The sequence below is a fragment of the Paramisgurnus dabryanus genome, chromosome 13 (genome assembly GCF_030506205.2).
Source record: "Paramisgurnus dabryanus chromosome 13, PD_genome_1.1, whole genome shotgun sequence".
Classification (NCBI taxonomy): Eukaryota; Metazoa; Chordata; class Actinopteri; order Cypriniformes; family Cobitidae; genus Paramisgurnus; species Paramisgurnus dabryanus.
This window is the reverse complement of record NC_133349.1, coordinates 6299008-6310665: the sequence shown is the minus strand read 5'-3', so window position 1 is coordinate 6310665 and position 11658 is coordinate 6299008. Positions and strand designations below refer to the sequence as shown.

Below are 11658 nucleotides of genomic sequence, written 5' to 3'. Positions count from 1 at the left end.
AATTAAAAAGGTACTCTGGGTACACCAATTTTTTTTTTTACTGTTTTAATTCCCATAAAATTGAAGAATAATATAGTATCTAATATATAGTATATCCTATATCAGCTATGTCTGGCTCTTTCTCAATTGTTTTTTCTCCATAGGACTTTTTCATCTTATACATTAGGGTTTCCCCCTAAGAGTTTTTTCAACCCCTAGGTTGGCTTAAAAGGAACATAATGAAAATCTGACTTTTCCATGTTTAAGTGCTATAATTAGGTCCCCAGTACTTCTATCAACCTGAAAAAAGTGAAAAAGAACAACCCAGTAACTTAGTTTTGGTAAACATGTGCAAGCAAAATAGGTTATTAATATTTGGCTCCCCTTGTGATGTCAGAAGCGGATAATATTGCCCCTTAATGTGCAATCGAACCACGGCACTGCAATTTAATGCAGATAATATAATTAAAAGCACTATATAAATAAAATTGTTTTAAATAGGTAATAGGTAAATATATTGTAGAGAAGAGAATGTAGAACATGTACTCCTGTCTCCTGATATGTAGAGAATACTCAGAAAAACTGAAGGAACTAGAAAGGGCAGCAAAGAATGGAGTTTAAAAAACCTAATATATTGGGTATGCCAGGTGAACAAAGGTGAAAAAAATGAAAAGCTGTTATCATATTTCTGAAAGAAACTTAACTTGCAAACAGAGTATAGTAGGCAAGGAACCCCCACCTCACTTATATATGTTTTTTTTACTTTTGTATGTATTATTATTTCTTTGTTTTGGTATGTTTGACATCCCAATGAGTTCACACCTTAGTCCAGAAGATGGCGGTAATGCACTCTGTTTGCAAACTGCCAAAAACAGAGAAGGCGACGCGGGTAGTTTCGATTAACTAAAAAAAAGTTTCGATTTACTCACCCGGTTTGTTTCCTTTCTTTATCAGAGGACGTTAGTAGGGAGCCCCTAAGGGGACATGGAGAAAAATTAAATAAAGTTTAGTTTCATGCTCACGTGAAACTTTCATGTGCTCACGCGAAACTTTTATGTGCAGAATTTTTTTTTAAAGTTTAGTTTCGCATGCTCACGTGAAACTATCGCGTGCTCACCTGAAACTATCGCGCGCGCACGTGAAAGCGAAAGTTTCACGCGAGCACGCGAAAGTTTCACGCGAGCACGCAAAACTAAACTTAAAGGAACAGTATGTGGGATTGTGGCCAAAACTGGTACTGCAATCACACAGCTGGTGGCCAATATACCAAACGACAACATAAACATCAGTTGAGGGCTGCAACTCCACTTTTTAAATGACAATATCCTGGCCGGACTGCTGTTGTGAGTAATATAAGTATTTGAAATGAAAATAATTTCTTTATGTCTAGTGACATTTCAGGGCCATAATGATTAATTAATATTAATTTCTTACATACTGTTTCTTTAAAAAAAAATTCTGACATGAAGGTTTTGCGTGAGCACATGAAAGTTTCACGTGAACACATGAAAGTTTCACGTGAGCACATGAAAGTTTCACGTGAGCACATTAATTTTTTTACTCCAATGTCACCTTAGGGGTAGCCTGGTTCCGCCCTCCTACGTGCTTCCGCTTAATTTTCATTTCGGTTCAGCAGTACTTCTGGGATTTCTCTAAAGAGTTTCGTTTTCTCCTGCAAAAATCTGCAGGACCAATCAGCGAACAGATGGGGGTGGCTAAGAACGATGACGTTGCGGTCGTGCGTCAGTTTGAGTTGTAGTTATAGAAACGGGGCGTGTCGTTATGATTGGCGTGGTTGAATTGGTCGAGCGAGCGTTTGGGCGGAAGTTTGATACCGCGGCTCCGCCTCTGGCTCCACGAACGATTCCTTCTGCGCATGCCTTGGCTCCAAACTGACGTTTTTAAGTAACATGGCGGCGACCGTGGGTGGACATTTTTAGCTTCAATTCATTACAATGGTGGGAGGCGACGTCGCGTCGTCCATCTTTTTTTACAGTCTATGGGCTAGACCTATAGGCTAGACTAAGACTGGGTCATACAAGTCTTAATGGCACACTTCGGATAATAGGGAAGAATAATGGTTTATGTACTGAATGTCAAGTTATAGAAAATGTAGTTCATATTTTATTTAATTGCAAAAAATACACAGAACATAGACAACAATGGAAAGAAAGAGTCTGAAAGTTGCATAGAAAACATTCTTAAGGAAGGTTTAATTAAGAGGATCTAAGTTTTCCTTATATATATATATATATATATATATATATATATATATATATATATATATATATATATATATATATAAATAATAGTCTGATAATAGTCTGTTAAGTCCCTTTGCTCACTCCTGTACATTGGGTGGCGGTATGCAACAACGAGATGTGATCCGCCAATAAAGCAAAGAAGACTTTCTTTGTCAGAACCAGGGGGCAGGGTTTCATATTTTATTGAAGCAGCCCTGGGCACCTAGCCTGGTCCAACCAGACTCTCGTACATTCATTTCATTTGTACAGAGAGTCTGGCCACGCTCCATTGGAAAGCGTTACTTCCGTTAAGGAGGGTCCATTGTTGAAGTTTAAAACTATTGGATCTGCCCAGAGTACTCAGGATCTGCCAAAGCCAATCGCTAACGTGAGGTCGTGACGTATATCATGCACCGAAACCGGACGGAAACAACAAGTCAGAATAATCAGACAAACAAAACTTAGCAAACCTGGTTCTTGCTCCGGCTTTAACTTCTGTATATTCGGCAGTTTTGCAACAACGGCCCGAATAGCTTTTCTCACGTCTTTCTCCGCTGCCATTACTGAACTACAACTCAAACTGACGCGCGACCTCAACGTCATCGTTCTTAGCCACCCCCATCTGTTCGCTGATTGGTCCTGCAGATTTTTGCAGGAGAAAACGAAACTCTATAGAGAAATCCCAGACGTACTGCTGAAGGGAAATGAAAATTAAGCGGAAGCACGTAGGAGGGCGGAGCCAGGCTACTGGGCACCGCCATTAGCTAGCGGACCCCCACCTGCTCTTAGCATTCCATTGACTCCCATTGATTTTGGCGTCACTTTGACAGTGAATAACTTTACATCTGAGGCGTTTAAAGACTCAATTTGTGCATCAATTATTTCTAAAGAAACACGAAAATGTATAAAAGGCTCCATTACCTTGTATCTTACGTTATGGCCCAGTAGAAGCAGTTTTAGTAAAACTATGCTAACGATTGCGTCATAACCACGCGACTCTCTGTCGCACAGTAGAGAAATTACCGTATGGACAGGAGGAGAAGCGCATGTAGAACATGGCGTACTGGCGTTAAACTTTAAAATAAATAAATACTATGCAAAATGACAAAGTAATTAATCAGAATACTAAATATACTTAATACAAAATGTACTCCTGTTCACGCTCGCCGTTTCTGCAAGATTCGGGGGGTGATTCAGATTTCCTTTGGCACAGCTATTAGAAGACTTACAATTGTCAGACAGGTTGATCACGTCACCAAGCTCAGTTTGAGTCTGCGCAGTACGCTCGACTCCCCGGAAGTGTGAGCTTCTAATTGGCTTCCAACGGGGAGAAAATAAGCAACTTAAATTATATGGAGTATCATTAGAAAAAGTGTCTAAATTTAAGTATTTGGGAATATGGTTTGACATAGTGGTGGGCAGAGCGAGGCTTCGTGAAACACTGAAACAGTTGAATCAATTGTGCCGTATGTTTCGAGGCTTCGAAACATCAATCCGAAACCGCCTCCACAGTGACACCTAGCGGTCGTTTGCATGTCTTTACATGAAGCAGCCTTGACAAGATTTTAGACGAGCGCTAACAAATTGTATCCCACATCTTGTTTGATTGACGCACAAGTGATAGAATGGGAGAGTGGATAGTGCTCTCGACTCTCATTCGTAGATCTTAGGATCGAACCTGGGAAATGCATGCGCTATGTCATCATAATAAAATGGTTTTTGTTGTTGTTTTAACATCTGTTTGACAACTACATGAGCTTTTAGGCTCACAATTGTCGATAACTATAGGCTATTCGGGTCTATTTAATGAAAAAAAATAGAATAGAGATATACCAAATAAATAATAAGAGATTCATAAAATATATCAAGCCATAATATGCAACATTGTTTACATATAAAGATCTTTATTCAAATGTATAAATTGTTCTGTGTTGATAAACTCAACCAGCTTCTTTTTTACATATAATTTCTCCAGCCTTTGAAAACATTCTCACACAAGGGACACTTGTTGCTGGCATGCATTTTTTGTAGTAGCCTAAGTGTTACATACCTATGAGGAAAAATTACTTCTTTTCAGTAATTTATAGTATTTGATCTTGCCAAAAACGCATCTATGAGGTATTGTCAGTTTTGTTTCCAGATTCGACAGGTACGCCACCTTTCGAAATACTTGTGAAATGCACCGCTTGGTGTTTCGAATCACTTCATCACGTGACATGGGTGTTTCGAATCACATTTCGGAGCAGTGTTTCGAAACATTTACGCTTCGGGATCTCGACACAGTGTCGAAACGTCAGTTTCGCGGGAGCCATCCCTAGTTTGACAATAAGTTAACCTGGAAAGATCATATTGAATATATTTTAAAAAAGTGCAGTAAAATACTGAATTTAATGAGAGGTGTCGCAGGTCAAGACTGGGGTGCAGATAAGCAGTCATTAAAATATATATATGTTGGTCTCATGCGATCAGTCCTAGATTATGGATGTATTGTGTATGAATCGGAATCTGTATCTATGTTAAAAAAGTTAGATATCATACAAGCCAAAGCTTTAAGAATCATTTTAGGAGCAGTTAAAACAACCCCAAATGCAGCACTGCAGGTGGAAACATCCGAAATGCCTCTGTATATAAGAAGGGAAAAACTAGCTATGGCATATTGGATTATTCTAAATGGACAAAGTAACGATCATCCCGTAAAAGAAGTACTTAAGGAAAGTTGGGAAACTATGAATACACCAGGTAAAGGTTTTGCATGGAACATTAAAAAATGGATTAATGAAACTGGGTTAGATACGAAATTATTTGCTCCAATAATTGTAACGTCGCCAATACCACCTTGGTTACTTGATCAACCTGAAATAGACTTAAAGATACATGAGAAAATTAAAGAAAATGGAGAGGTGGGTAATGTAAAAACATTAGTAGCAGAGTATATTAAAAATTCACATTATTTATTTCTTCAAGTATATACAGATGGGTCAAAGAACATAGAAACTGGAAGAACAGGAGCTGCATTCTTTGTTCCAGAGTTTGATATTAGGAAGGCTGGAAGAATAACAGATGGCACATCTGTGTATACAGCAGAAATGGTTGCAATTCTAATGGCACTTGGATGGGTTTATGAAATAAGACCTGAAAAGGTAATAATATGCTCTGACTCAATGGCTGTTCTGTTGAGTTTGCAATCAATGCAAACAAATAGAAGTGACATTTTAATAGAAATCATGATTACATTGTATAGTATTAAACAAATGGGAATAACAACTAATTTTGTATGGGTACCTGCACATGTGGGAGTTCAAGGGAATGAAGACGCAGACAAAATGGCTAAAGATAGTTTAAATATGGATAAACCAAGTATTAATATTTCAATTAGTAGATCAGAAGGGAAACAATTAATTTTAGAATCATGTAATAGGAAATGGCAAACATTCTGGGATTCATGTCAAAAAGTTCAACATTTTCATAAAATTCAAAGGAGTATTAAGAAATCTAAAATCAATCATAATATAAGTAGAAGGGAACAAGTTATCCTCACTCATTTACGAACAGGTCATTCTTATCTTAATCACACGTTACATTTAATAGGAAGACATAATACAGGGTTATGTATGTTTAATAGAGGAAACAGTGGAACATGTAATGATGGTATGTAAGGTATATGAAAGAGAAAGGCAAAGTCTTAAGGAGGAAATGCAATCACTGGGAATCCAAGAGTTCACATTAACTGAAATATTAACTAACGGATTAAATGCAGGGAAAATGATAAATGCAATCATGAGATTTATCAGGATAAGTGGATTAAAAAATATAATATAATATATATATATATATATATATATTTTTAAGTTTGTTTTGTTAGTTTATTCTCTTCACACTCCACCACAGTAGGTGGCGGTATGCACCTATGAAGTTGGTTCGCAATCCGCCATAAAATCAAAGAAGAAGTACAGCGCGGGTAATTTTGAATGGACTCTTCCGGTTTTCTTTCTTTGTCAGAGCACGTTAGAGTTGTAGGATTAAATTTACAATCTGTTGTTTTGCCAACTGAATTTTTATTTTTCAGCGTCATAATAATATTAATCTTGTATGATTTTGAGTATGTGCCTTTATATTTGCTGGATGACTTTAAGGAAGGTTGCGGTCATATTCGGTAAGTTTCAAACACGCGGTTTATGCCCACGAAGTTTGGGATTCAAACTTTGGTAATTCATTAGCAATCTGCTCGCATATAAAAGTAAAATAGTATATATATTTGCATGTTTGTCAACACTAACACAAGCATCACTGCAGACATCCCACCTCACTTTCAGTGAGCTATCTCCATGAAATCAGTTTTTAAGGGTGAGACTGGGATGTCTGTCAGTGTCCTCCTGGTGAGTGAAAATTACTTTTAATTCACAATCTGGGTAATAATAGCTTCACATTGTGTATAAATACATTAAATATTTAGTAAACTGTAAATAATGCACAAAATACCATGCCACAATAAAGCTTGCTGGAAAACATTTCAGGGTACTTTTGTTAATTAACACCCGTCACTGTTTTTATGTGATCTCCTCAGCTGTCTTACTGTGGTCCAGAGTGAATCCTCAGCAGGTTCCTGTGGAGAAGATTGTAGCTCCTCCAGGCTCAAATGTCACACTCAGCTGCTCTTTTCCTGTGAAACTAAATATGGTTCTTGAAAGTTTGGTCATAAACTGGCAGTGTGGTGATAAAGTGGTGCATAGCTTTTATCATCTCATTGATCAGCTTGACAAACAAAATGAAGTTTACAAAGGAAGGACGTCTCTCTTTAATGACCAGCTACAGTCAGGGAATGCAACACTAATGTTAAATGACATTCAGCCAGAACATGATGGAGACTACAAGTGTTCAGTCACATGTAACAATGGTCCTTATGAACAGAAGGTAAAGCTACTTGTAGCAGGTGAGTGAACATTTGAAACTTTAGACATTATGTAAAAACAACATTCTGTGTAATACCTTTTATTCAATACACTTATCATTAGATTTCCTGTTTGGTGGTGTAGAAATTACACACTTAATTTAAAACAATACTCTAATGTGATCTTTTATCACCTCTCCCCCAAGCTCCATATGATGAACCAGAAATTGCTGTCCAATATTTTTGTAAAACCATCACCGTCAGTCTTTCATCTTCGCATGGCTTCCCTGAACCTGATGTGACTTGGTTTACACCTATTGGAGATGAAGTTAAAACACTAACACTTGACAGCAGGGGTCGCTATAGACTGCAGAGTAACATAACCTTGAGTCTGAACTCTACAGTGACTGTGAGAGTAGAGATGAGTCTGGATGTACTGTCACAAAAGTTCAGCAGGGCACTTACACTTCATCCTCAACCAGGTAGTTAACAACAATATTAAGTAAAGCTGCATTACTATGTTTAGTGGCCATGCTGCAGTATTTAAACATGGATTACAATGTACAGGGTTTTCTAGTTTCTAGTAAAATAATTATTTTTAATTGAAAAAAGCAAATATATTTTTGGGTGCTATATCAATTTATAAAATGTTTTTCAGTCATCTCTTGTATGATTCATTCAATAACTATATTTATATTTAGCAGACACTTTCATCTTAAAGGAACAGTATGTAGGATTGTGGCCAGAACTGGTATTGCAATAACAAAACTTGTGGCTAAAACTGGTACTGCAATCACCCAACTGGTGGCCAATACACAACATGACAACATAAACATCAGTTGAGGGCTGCAACTCCACTTTTTAAATGACAATATCCTGGCCAGACCACTGTTGTGAGTGATATACGTATTTGAAATGAAAATGATTTCTTAATGTCTAGTGACATATCAGGGCCATTTTATGATTGATTGATATATATTTCTTACATACTGTTCCTTTAAGTGACTTGTGAATAAATGGCATAGTGATTAAAGCATAAAATTATTAATTACATTAAATCTGTTTAAATTAAATAACATTATTTTTCAACATTAGTTTATGCAATAGCTAACATAAAGTAACAAACAGTATTTTTGTAGCATTTATTAATCTGGTTAATGCTATTTTTTACATATATTAACAGATTTGTAATAGGTTATTTTTAAATAATTTTTATCAATTAGTGCTATTTTTCAATATGTTATTTTAAGAGCTGTTCTTTGCTCTAAATGCTATTGTTCAAGTTTCTATTATTTCACTGTAAATAAAAATTTACCCATATTAATAAAATGTGTGAAAATGTAATCACCCCTCATCTTTAAGGAAGTTACAGAATTAATTTTTTTGAAATGTTTGAGCTCTACTGATTATTCCAATAAATAACACTGCCAAACATGAAGCCTAATTTAACATTTGTATTTTTCTACAGAATGCTGTAAAGAAGAATCTCCCCGCTGCATGATTGGGTTTTGTATATCTTTAGTCTTGTTTATTTCTGTAGTCATAATCTTTTTGTTTACACCTTTATCTCAAGAATCATAGATAATTACATTATACAGATAAAAGATTGGTCTAACAAATATCTAACTTAACTGTGCATTAGGGCGCACTCACACTATCCAAACCAAACCGCGCTCGGGCGCGTTTGACCCCCAAAGCCTGGTTTGTTTGACTAGTGTGATCGCTCTGTTCCGTGCCCGGGCGCGGATTGGTTAATTGCGCCGCGGCCGGGTTGCAGAGGTGGGCCGGAGCGCGGTTCACTTGGGCTCAGCGCGATTCAAAAGGTGAAGAAGTCAGTTGCGCGACCAGTCACCTTCATCTGCCTCCGTAAAAACCTTTTGATGCGCGCAGCGGGGTTACGTGAATGTCCGAGCTGCACACGTGACAGATCAAAGAAGCAATATGATGACATGTGAGAGGGCTGTCTGTAATCGCGCACCAAACGACTCCGAATAAAAAACACAGACTTAACATTACGATGGGTTCCAGTGTTAAGAGAGCGCTTAACTTCATGCTTTTTCAAAACAATCGCATCTTAAAGGAATAGTCTACTCATTTTCAATATTAAAATATGTTATTACCTTAACTAAGAAGAGTTGATACATCCCTCTATCATCTGTGTGCGTGCACGTAAGCGCTGGGACACTTCGATAGCATTTAGCTTAGCCCCATTCATTCAATGGTACCACTCAGAGATAAAGTTAGAAGTGACCAAACACATCAATGTTTTTCCTATTTAAGACGAGTAGTTATACGAGCAAGTTTGGTGGTACAAAATAAAACGTAGGGCTTTTCTAAGCGAATTTAATAGAGGAACTATATTGTATGGCGGAACAGCACTTTTGGGAGTACTTCAACTCGCCTGAAAAATCCGCTCCCCTTCTCCCTCTCATAATGGGAGAGGGAGGGTGTTACTGCGCCGATTCGAAGTACTCCCAAAAGTGCTGTTCCGCCATACAATATAGATGAAACTTACAGTAGATTAGTGTCTCTTCATGGCTGGATGTCAAAGTGGTGCCCTCAGCATAACGTAGGGTTTATAGACAATTGGAAGCATTTCCGGGGAAGACCTGACCTGCTAAAGAGAGATGGCATCCATCCGTCTCCGGAAGGAAGTGCTATACTCTCTAGAAATCTGACTAATAGTCTTACTTTTGATATTGTCTGACTATCCAGGGCTCAAGTCAGGAAACAGACAGATCGGCTTACCCGTCAGTCTCTTAGCTGCCTTGACATGTCAATATCACATATATCCCAGCACATAGAGCCTTTTTTACCAGAGTACCAACACATCTCGACTGTGTCTGTTCCTCGAACAAATAAATACAGAGCACCGTTTACCTCGTCTCGTACAAATCTTATTAACATAAAATTAAAACACAATACATTAGCAGATGAAACTCAAATGTTAAAATTCGGCCTTCTTAACATTAGATCGCTTGCCAATAAAGAACCTATTATCAATGAAATAATTACTGACCAAAACTTAGATGCACTCTGTTTAACAGAGACCTGGCTTAAAGCAGACGATTACATCAGTTTAAACGAATCCACACCAGAAGACTATTATTATAAACGCATTCCTCGTCTAAAAGGGAGAGGGGGTGGTGTAGCTACAATATACAACAAAATGTTCAAAGTAAACCATAAATCAGAACTAAAATTTAATTCGTTTGAAATAATACTGTTAAACATGGAAATAACTGATCATAACAACAAACAGCTTTTGTTCATTTTAGCTACCATATATAGGCCTCCGGGCCACCACACAGATTTTCTTAAAGAAATAGCAGACTTCCTATCGGAGCTTACAGTCACTGTAGATAAAGCTCTTATCATTGGTGATTTTAATATCCATGTGGATAACTCAAAAGATGCATTAGGACGTGCGTTTATGGATGTTCTAAATTCTCTCGGTATTAAACAAAACGTGTCAGGGCCAACTCATAATCGTAAGCACACATTAGACTTAATTCTGTCACTCGGACAGTGTTAATTTCGTTGACGAAGACTATGACGAAAAATATTCGTCAACGAACCTTTTTCACGGACGAAAACTAAATAAAAACTAAATAAAATCATATATGATGACGAAGACTGTAACGAAATATAACTGACACTTTAGTCAGCGAATAAAAATAAGACGAAAATGTTAGGGAGGGACGAATGGAGAAGAGATCCAATCAGAGCTACTCATTTTGTGGGACAGTTGGGAAGAAATCCAATCAGAGCGAATCTTTGAGGGTAGGTTGATCTACACAGGCAGCAGTCGGCAGAGTCATTTTGAAAACCCGCGGCAAAGTTTGTTTTCACAACAGGTTGTTTACATTATATTTAGTTGTACAGTCTTAGTTCCCAGCTTTGGCTGATTTCAGTTGACTTCGCTCGTTAGCAACACGCTAACGTTTTGCGGTGCACCCGGTCCGAAGACATGTCTCATTAACAACAACAATGTCAGAGCTAAGTTAGCGTCTAATCTGGTCACACTACAAATATGACAAGACGACAGCCTGTAAAGACGACTCATCCAGAAATACATGCGAAGGTAAGCATACACGCTAAGGTTATTTTATAAGATAAACCACAGTGTTTTCGCTAAACTTGGTATAACATAGAAACGAAAGGAATACACATCTGAACTGTATTGATTGTATTGGGTTGTCTGAATTAATGCTGAGTATAAATATTCAGTGTCCTCAAATTGAATGAAATGTGTAACGTTACTATTATAGTAGATGTTGTGGTTTTACATGACTGGACAAAGTGCGTGCGTAAGTGCGTGCGTAAGTGCGTGTGTGTGTCTCTGTCTGTGCATAGACATCATATAGGTAGACGCCCTATCGACCGCTACTGCCTACTGGCGCGGCGAGACATGGGGCCGCCATCTTAGATCGGTCACCCGCTCCACTCAGTGGAATCTGTATGACTGGTGGATTGAGCTATCAGCGCATTTAATTAATCATATCTCAGTGAATACCGAACAGATTTTCACGCGGGTTTTTTTGCTGC

General features: G+C 37.7%; 1 protein-coding gene across 1 annotated transcript; it reads left to right on the top strand.

Moving 5' to 3' along the window:
- Positions 1–6222: 6222 nt before the first annotated feature.
- LOC135717704 (programmed cell death 1 ligand 1-like) lies at positions 6223–9426 on the top strand. The gene is made up of 4 exons (XM_065239895.1): positions 6223–6375; positions 6787–7152; positions 7317–7592; positions 8579–9426. The coding sequence occupies exons 1-4, from the start codon at positions 6312–6314 to the stop codon at positions 8689–8691; spliced, it is 819 nt and encodes a 272-aa protein (XP_065095967.1). The 5' UTR covers positions 6223–6311; the 3' UTR covers positions 8692–9426.
- The last annotated feature ends 2232 nt before the right edge of the window (positions 9427–11658 follow it).